Source organism: Trichinella spiralis (genome assembly GCF_000181795.1).
Source record: "Trichinella spiralis strain ISS 195 chromosome Unknown Scfld9, whole genome shotgun sequence".
NCBI classification, from domain to species: domain Eukaryota; kingdom Metazoa; phylum Nematoda; class Enoplea; order Trichinellida; family Trichinellidae; genus Trichinella; species Trichinella spiralis.
In genome coordinates, this window is record NW_003526948.1 from 6,771,175 (window position 1) to 6,779,654 (window position 8,480).

At 32.2% G+C, this 8,480-nt stretch overlaps 3 protein-coding genes across 3 annotated transcripts; 1 reads left to right on the top strand and 2 right to left on the bottom strand.

Moving 5' to 3' along the window:
* On the top strand, nucleotides 1–4,138 carry Tsp_10255 (glycosyl hydrolase family 47). Its single transcript, XM_003372448.1, has 13 exons — nucleotides 1–111; nucleotides 203–314; nucleotides 646–653; nucleotides 852–992; nucleotides 1,084–1,164; nucleotides 1,233–1,327; nucleotides 1,381–1,504; nucleotides 1,589–1,682; nucleotides 1,754–1,881; nucleotides 2,341–2,449; nucleotides 3,085–3,192; nucleotides 3,428–3,603; nucleotides 3,884–4,138. The coding sequence occupies exons 1-13, from the start codon at nucleotides 1–3 to the stop codon at nucleotides 4,136–4,138; spliced, it is 1,542 nt and encodes a 513-aa protein (XP_003372496.1).
* Nucleotides 4,139–6,524: 2,386 nt separating this feature from the next.
* Tsp_10256 (O-methyltransferase) lies at nucleotides 6,525–6,899 on the bottom strand. Its single transcript, XM_003372449.1, has 2 exons — nucleotides 6,753–6,899; nucleotides 6,525–6,608 (listed from the first exon to the last, which is right to left on the bottom strand). Exons 1-2 carry the CDS (start codon nucleotides 6,897–6,899, stop codon nucleotides 6,525–6,527), a joined length of 231 nt encoding a protein of 76 aa, XP_003372497.1.
* Nucleotides 6,900–7,357: 458 nt separating this feature from the next.
* Nucleotides 7,358–8,251, bottom strand: Tsp_10257 (hypothetical protein). Its single transcript, XM_003372450.1, has 3 exons — nucleotides 7,989–8,251; nucleotides 7,750–7,818; nucleotides 7,358–7,397 (listed from the first exon to the last, which is right to left on the bottom strand). Exons 1-3 carry the CDS (start codon nucleotides 8,249–8,251, stop codon nucleotides 7,358–7,360), a joined length of 372 nt encoding a protein of 123 aa, XP_003372498.1.
* Between the last annotated feature and the right edge of the window lie 229 nt (nucleotides 8,252–8,480).

Below are 8,480 nucleotides of genomic sequence, written 5' to 3' on the forward strand. Positions count from 1 at the left end.
ATGGTTGTTCAGGGCGGTGATCGTCCTGGCCAGACCACTTTAGACTACAACAAAAGCGTTCTGCTTGAAGAGCACAATTGTTATGAATTTCGAAGGCAAAAAATTGTTCAGGTATTTTCGCAAATTCAGGATTTTCTGTTTTCAGTCTGTTTCATGAACGAGTTTTTTTTTCAAAAATAACTCTATCGATTGTTTGATTAAGATGATGATTCATGCTTGGGATGGATATGCCAACTATTCTTGGGGTGCCAATGAATTGAAACCGTTGACCAACAAGTCTCATCTCGGTTCTGTGTTTGGCAGATCACCTCTGGGTAAGTGTTTAGGATTTTTCATTCAAAGTTCATTTGTTCAATTCATATTATATCATTTATCTATTTATTCATGTATATCTATTCTTTTCTTATCATCGACGATGCTTCATTGACTGATGCCTGATTTGAAAATTCACTCGTCATTATTATTATTATTATTATTATTGTTTGCCAACCAATCTACGATGGTTTATTTGCATTTCATAAATTGGATGAATTTTATTGAAAACTATTATAATATTATTCAATATATATAAATATGATGAAGATGTTCACTGAACTCGTACATTCAATTTTTAAAGTTTTATTTATTTAACTTTATTTATCTAAGCGCATGCGGTATTTTGTTATTTCAAAATTTTCAAAAACACATGCATTGTAATTATTTATGGTAAAATGAAGAAAAAAATGTAAAGTTTGTAATGGAATTTGTAAATGAGCGGAAATTTGTTGAAATAATACATTTTTGCAATTGCAATATACATCAGGATAAGTGATGTTTGAATTAACCGAAAAAATATTGTGTTAATTCTTTAGACGTTTGCCAAAATCGATGTTTCTTTGTTCATAGGACTGAGCATTGTGGATGCGTTGGATACGTTGTACATTATGGGTCTTATGGATAGATTTGAAGTCGGCAAGCAGTGGGTGAAGGACAGCCTGGATTTTAGCAAAGCGGTAATTGAACATTTGCATTTTTAATAAAATCTTTTAATGAAATATATTTTGCAAAGGCTTTTATTTTTCTTTTTGTTTCTTTGTTTTTCAGCATGGGACATTGTCAGTATTTGAAACCACAATACGTTATATTGGCGGATTGTTATCCGTTTATGCATTGACAAATGATACGGTAAATTTGATGCTTGGTTTTGTCAGTTGCAATTGTCCGGATGAAGTTTTCACCGTAGAACTTTGCAGATGTTTGTTACCAAAGCTGCAGAAGTGGCAGATTTTCTTCTCCCAGCATTTAACACTCCCACTGGAATACCATTGGCACTGGTAGACATTTCCAGGTTTGGCATTATTCAATTTTTTCCGCTTTAAATGATGAAAACTGTATTTTTAGAGGAACTAGTCAAAATTGGCCCTGGGCACCAGACGGTGCATCTATTCTTTCAGAATTCGGAACTCTTCAACTTGAATTCGAATATCTTTCCATTGTTACTGGAAAGCCAATCTATTTGGAAAAGGTAGAAATATAAATGTAAAAATGAATATATCCAATGGTGGAACTTATTTTAATATTTTTCGTATTATTTTTTGTTCTTTTTCAGGTTAGTCGAATTCGTGATTATCTTCAACAGATTGTCAAGCCGGCAAAATTATATTACAATTATTTGAATCCAAAAAGTGGAGAATGGGGTTCAAGTGAGCTTTTTTTTTCTTTTGAAATTTATTCTTCTGGATTTCAATTTGTCGTTATTTTATCCAATATGCAGGGTTTGTTTCTGTCGGTGCACTGGGAGACAGCTTCTATGAATATTTGCTCAAAGCGTGGCTTATTTCGGATAAAGCTGATCTCGTTGCCAAGCAAATGTATGATGAGGCCATGGCGGTGAGAGTTCATGTTATTATTTTGCTTTTTTCGAACCATATATTTTAATGTATATTATGGGGATGAATAGTTATTTTATTAGCTAAAGTGATTATTATTATTATTATTATTATTGTTAACAGTGATGTGAAATGCCTGATATCCATTCACTTCGAAGAATAATTTTCTTTCTTAATTTTAGAGAATTTCTTAATTGTAGTGCTTTCATTCATATTCAGTTGTTTTTTATTTTTTATTTTAATGATTATTTTACATAGCTTTTTATGAAACACGATCAGGAGGTGACGTACGTATTAGTAATGATATCAGTTTAGTTTCAAGTTTATTCTTTCATCATGATTTCCAATGGTTTTGAAAGAAATCCGTTCTGTTTACTCTATATTTCAAGTAAAGAAGAACAAATTAATGAGTTTTCTTCAATAAAAAGCGATGATGTTGAATGGATTTTGCAATTATTAATGCTTGTTTTAGGCAATCATTGAACATATGCTGTTTGTCTCTAAAGGTGGACTGACTTATTTTGGTGAATTGAAGTCTTCATACATTAATCACAAAATGGATCATTTAGCATGTTTTATCGGTAAGTACTGTATGTCTGTACATATTCGTATATTTTTATATGCATGGTGGTGTACTTTGCAATTGTAGTATGATGTTCAAGAAAATTTCTAAATTGTTATTTCATCCAATCTATATTCAATTTTACATTTTACGGTTGTATTACAGGAATAAATTGATTTCTTTTTTATTCATAAAATAGTTGTATTTTTCAAGTTATTTTAGAAATTTTTAAATAAAATTGCATTTCAAATCAGTAATCGTATGATTTTTATTTTTCATCACAGATTTGCAAAATTGCACGCACGACTTTTGAAAATTCGTGGAGGAATTGCTCATGCTAAGGCTTTTATTATTTTTTTTCAAATTTTTGGGAAAGTATTTTTGAGCATTAAAAATTTTAACTGAAATATTAATGGAAACAAAGTTTTACGAAAGGCGGTTGAAATGTTTTTTTTGTCGAATTAAAAAAGAAGTGAGAGTGCAAAGACACTGCACTTTTAGGCTATTGCTGTGCTTATTTTTGTCAGTTTTACATCATACTCCCGTTTGTTTTCTAAGTGAAAGTGTTATTATGGAATTTTTTAATTGTGGAGCAGTTTTAATCAATTAAAGTTTTACTTTTTTGTAATTTTGCTTTAATCAGATGTTTTGCAGGAGGACTTTTTGCTTTACACAGTGTTAACGAGGAAGAGGCGTATAATAAATACATGCCACTCGCGAAGCAGATAACCACGACGTGCCACGAATCTTACGTCCGAAGTAGTAAGGGATTTTCTTTTAGTGAAATTAGTTTTCTGAGAAATTTTGTATTTGTTTTTCGGAATGTCCATTTTTCAAGTATGATCATGTATTTAATTTTTTGAACGACGGATGCTGCTTATTTTAAAAATAGCTTATTGAATTCGAGTTGCACTTTAGAAGAGATACAAACGCACGCAACTGACTGTACAGTTTATTTGCATATTTAGGTGGTATATTTAAAAAAATGTAATTTTAGGTACGCATTTGGGTCCTGAAGGATTCAGTTTTAAAAATCCCGATAAAGAAGCAGTGGCTTTAGTCGGAGCAGAATCTGTTTACATTTTACGACCCGAAGTGGTCGAGTCTTACTTCTACCTCTGGAGGACGACGAAAGAACCGATATACCGAGAATGGGCTTGGGATTTTGCTGTGGTATGTTTCGGATGTTGTTGAAATTTTTCATCAAGCATGACGTGTGTTATTGACATTTGAGAGTATATTTTAAAACATTAACGAATCATGATTTAAGCAAGTCTTTTTTTTTTGAGCTGAGTAAGCTTGAATATTGAATTGAGTTGAACAGGGGCAGGCCGAACGGATAAATATAAATTGTACCTAAGAAATTAGAAATACTTAAGAATCGTGTTATTTTGTTTATCTGCGACTTGCACTTCAATAACGCACATAATTGAGATTCAAAGTGAATTTGTAGGCAATTGAAAAGTATTGCAAAACTGCGTCTGGTTATTCTGGAATTAAAAACGTGTATGATGAAAATCCAGATAAAGATGACGTTCAGCAGAGCTTCTTTCTAGCTGAAACGTTGAAATATCTTTATTTAATTTTTTCCCCTGATGACGTTATTCCGTTGGATCGATGGGTTTTTACATCGGAAGCGCATCCGTTTCCAATTCGCTTCAATGGAACTTCCAATTTTACGGCGTTCAATTCACAAACGCAATTCTAGTGTATCATATTGACGGTGTTTGTTGTTTGTTCGTTTTTTTTATAATAAAGTGATTTTTTTATTCAATTTTTTTTCTTGTAGTGGAAAATAGAATTTCAGTGCTTTGTAATAAAATTGAAAAACAATTTTCTGTTCTTCCACTTGCCCCCCCCCTCCCTGTATTTTTGTTGCTTTAATTGTTGTTTGATTGTATGATTAATGATCTCATTAGCTATCGGTATATTTCAAAATGGACTGTTCTAGTTTATACTAGTAAAAACTGATATGATCTGAGCGAATGATAAAAACAATACTTTCAATTATTCGAGCAATCAAACGAATATAAAATATAAGACCATTAGGAAAATGTAGGAATAAATTGTCCGTCTCCTGGTGTATATGGCCGACAGATTATAAGGAAAAGTGAAAAATTGTTTTCTAAAAATTTCACATTTTCAGATATCTATTATGCATTTCGATCAGTAAATTCGATTGTTATGCAGAGTGTCATCAAAAGTTACCTACTAATTATGGAATAAGGAGCCTTTAAATTTTGAGAAATTGCCAACGTTAAAACCATTTGGTGATGACCCTATTGCGTTTCATTATCTTTTTTGCAAAATCTATTTCAATTTTATTTTGCATTTTCTAGCGCTACTTTTTACGGCACTGCTTCGTTCTCTTCCAGTGCTCAATTCTATGACTGAAGCGTAGCATCGGATGAGCAATTGAGCACTTTATTTTCCATTAATTGATGCAAATTTCACTCTTTTTGTTTTTACCATTCCTTCATTTCGAACAATTCTGTACTGATTATTCCAATTGACATTGTTCATTTGAAAAATTATCCCTAAAAACAGCAGCAGCATACCAATCGTTCCTGATATGTTCAAACCCTTTTTGTGGATAAACTTTTTTTTCGAATGTTTGAAAATTCATGATCTACGTTCGTGATTCAAATAAAAATCTCCTAAAGAATCAACAAAAAACAAATAAAAAAACAACTGTTGAAAAAAACAAAAAACAGAAAAAATTGAAAAACAAAATAATAAATAGAAAACAAAGGAAAAAACATCCTGAACGATTAGACGTAGTGAAAAATGACTGTGCTCATAAAAAACGGAAATAAGAAAAACATCTCTACTTATTCTGGCTGGAAATGCGCAAGTTCTACTAACAGCTCAAAGCAATAAGAAAACGTTAACTATGTTTTTTACTTCATTTTTGAATCTTCTTATTTTCTATACTTTTTATTTCATTTTATTTATATCTGTATTGTTATTTTTGTTTACTAAATGACAGATACCAGGCTGGCGCCATACAAATTGTGCCTGCAACATGGTTTAAAGTACAGATCCCGTTTCCCGCCAAAAAATTTTCCCAACATTTTGCGGTCCATTTTCATTTAATTAGCAAAACTTTTCAGAAATGTTTTGAGCGATTGACCTAGTTTTTAGGCTATTTTTGGTCGAAACTTTTTTCAAATTTTATGAATATTCAATTAATGAAATTCAAGTACATGGTTAGTTTATCTGACAGCTGGGTAATAACTTTGGTAAAGAAATAACGCATTATAAGAAACAGAAAGCCAAAAATAAATATAAAATATTAATTTATAATGTTTTTATCACTCAAGTGAGTTTTAAATGTAGTGACAGCAAAATTGTACCTGCAACATACAATGCAAATTTTTTCATTCTGTATGAATATTTGATTAATAAAATTCAGATACAACGCGAACATTAATCTGATTTCATGTGACCTTAAAACATTTTGAAATTCAATCATAATGGGCTTCGAAGTTCAGCTGTTCATTGTTCTTTAAGATTTGATGGGCATTTGTAAGTTTTAGAATACTAAAAAATAACATATTTTTTATCTGACAGTCATTATATCTGCAATAGGGGAGTTCATCATATTCTAATTTTGCAAAAAATGTTGATAAAAATTTAAAGAAAATTCTTTGTTTGTAAGTTTAATAAAACTTTTCTCTGTTCGTCTTCTGAATGTCATTTCAGTGAATTACTCAATCTCAAATGAATTACTGCCCTGCAATTTGTCGATCTGACCAAGAAGAACAACTGTCAATTTACTTCCTCCAAACTTTATTTCCATACAATGAAGCAGAATACACAGAAATACAAAAAAGCAATGCTATTAATTATGCAACACAGCACCGATATACAGCGCCAACACACCATCTTGTATTACCTACAACGATGATCTTGAACATATGCAAATCGTTATGTGTATATACAAACTGAGCGCACAATAAGCGCAAATGCAGTGCTGCAATATCCGCCCCAATGGAACAGAATTGAATGAAACCAGACGGTGTGCGCCTATATCTTCAATGCCAAGAAGAAGCTATATCCATACATGGCTGAAAAACAGGCGTTCTGTGACATCACGACAGTGCACCATCTGCACTAACTCCAGTCGTATAGTTGAAAATACAAATTTTCAGTTTCTTATGAAATATTTTACAGACCTGAAATTGTCACTGATAGATTTTTGATGCTTATGTAACAATATCATATATCACTCCATCATCAAGCTATTAATTCTGATATCGATAAAAAATGCAATTACACTAATATCTGATGTAATAACACTCATTCACACACACACACACATTAGAGGCAAGTGAAACAACGTAACCCATTATTCCACAATTACTGGACAGATTTCGCCCAAACTTTGCATTTCCTTCTGCCCAAGCAATGAAAAATCTACAGTAGCCCCATTTATCAGCAGAAATGAATAAAATAAAAATTTGCATGCGATGTCGTTGGCTTTGTTGACCTAATAGAAATCATTTCAGTTTGAGGCCGACCGTGGATGGTAGCTCAGCGTTTTGATTGCAAAATTGACTGAAGACAAACATTGAAGCCAAACATTATTTTTGCTTTTTATTCATTATTATTTTCTGGAATAATTTCTGAAAAATAATTTTTTAATCAACAGCGGAAGAGCATGAACATGAACAATGAGAAGATGGCGCATTTAGCAGTAAGTGGCAGTTTTATCATTTTTAAGTCATAATCACTTAACAATACAGTTGAGAATCGAGATTAAGCATAATTACTCAATATATTCTCGATGAAGAATTCACAACATGAGATGAGAGGTGACTTAATAAACGCCAAATTACTATACAATTAACTTTGATTAAATACACCCTGTACGCATTGTTTATCTATTATTAAAATATGATCTTTTGAAAACACTTTGCAGTAGCTAACATGCACTTTCAGTTGCACCATAAGCAAGCGTCTGCCTGCAAATTGTTCACTTAAAATTAGCTTCATTTGAGCTACTTGGTTTTCTACATTTAGAAAATTTTCAGACATACGTAGGTGTGTTTTGTTATGGCGTTTTTTGTCAGATAGTTTATATTTTGACTGAATTTTAAATGTCAAGGTCATTTTTGAATTTTCAAATAGTACTTTCCTTATTGATAGAATTTAGCAGTGCATTTCTTTTGCTCATATTATGGCTTAGGTTAGACTTTATCTTCAGCCAAAAGTTCTAACGCACTAAAAACCGGTTTCTAACGCTGCATTATGCAAATAACTATTGCTATAACGCGCCTTATCAGCAGTAAGGGTGCGTTTGTTTGTTTAATTTACGTGGCAATTAGTAGCATCGTTGAACGTTCTCTGAGTTCATTACGGGCGTTAAGTAGCTGCTGAAGGCCGCTTCAGACTTACAGACAAGTATTCCACTTTTCTGCTTGTCATTTTTTTAAACTTTGTTTACTTATTTTGTAACCAATTATTTTTTAATTAGATAGCACTTAATGATTATATTTTTTGTAATTCTACTTTGTGATAAAGTGTGGAAAATTTTGATTTAATATCATTATTACAGGTTTAAAGAATGGAGCAAAGAAAATGTGAAAACGCGGACGACACGAAGCAGATCGCGGACGACAAGAAGCAGATCGAGGACCACACGAAGCAGATCGAGGACCACACGAAGCAGATCGAGGACGACACGAAGCAGATCGAGGACCACACGAAGCAGATCGAGGACCACACGAAGCAGAACAAGAGAAGACAAAGTTCCTGGGACCCCCAATTCTGTAGGTCTGGGATTGGGATACTTCGAAAGGGGTGAAGTTATCCCCATAGTTGTAATTAAGTTAACGACCAACCTACATGGGCCTGAGTTTTGATTTATGCAGTACTTGGGTCTTTCACGCAGAAAAATTTACGTATGCACTGCTTTCATGTGCGAAAAAAATTTTGATTTCCTATAAATTGAAAAATATTTTTTGTTTTCTTTCTTACATAATTTGATTTGACACTTTCTAGCATCTTTTTATTTTAAAAATTTTATTTTCAACTGTTAACTTCAA

Coding starts and splice junctions, on each gene's coding strand:
- Tsp_10255 (XM_003372448.1), top strand. CDS start 1: ATGGTTGTTCAGGGCGGTGATCGTCCTGGCCAGACCACTTTAGACTAC. Junction 1,328..1,380: donor GCACTGGTAGACATTTCCAG/GTTTGGCATTAT, acceptor CTGTATTTTTAG/AGGAACTAGTCAAAATTGGC. Junction 1,505..1,588: donor AGCCAATCTATTTGGAAAAG/GTAGAAATATAA, acceptor GTTCTTTTTCAG/GTTAGTCGAATTCGTGATTA.
- Tsp_10257 (XM_003372450.1), bottom strand. CDS start 8,251: ATGGGGATAACTTCACCCCTTTCGAAGTATCCCAATCCCAGACCTACA. Junction 7,819..7,988: donor TTGCTCCATTCTTTAAACCT/GTAATAATGATA, acceptor GTAAGTCTGAAG/CGGCCTTCAGCAGCTACTTA. Junction 7,398..7,749: donor ACGATGCTACTAATTGCCAC/GTAAATTAAACA, acceptor AACAATTTGCAG/GCAGACGCTTGCTTATGGTG.
- Tsp_10256 (XM_003372449.1), bottom strand. CDS start 6,899: ATGCAAATTTTTATTTTATTCATTTCTGCTGATAAATGGGGCTACTGT. Junction 6,609..6,752: donor TTGTTTCACTTGCCTCTAAT/GTGTGTGTGTGT, acceptor TGACAATTTCAG/GTCTGTAAAATATTTCATAA.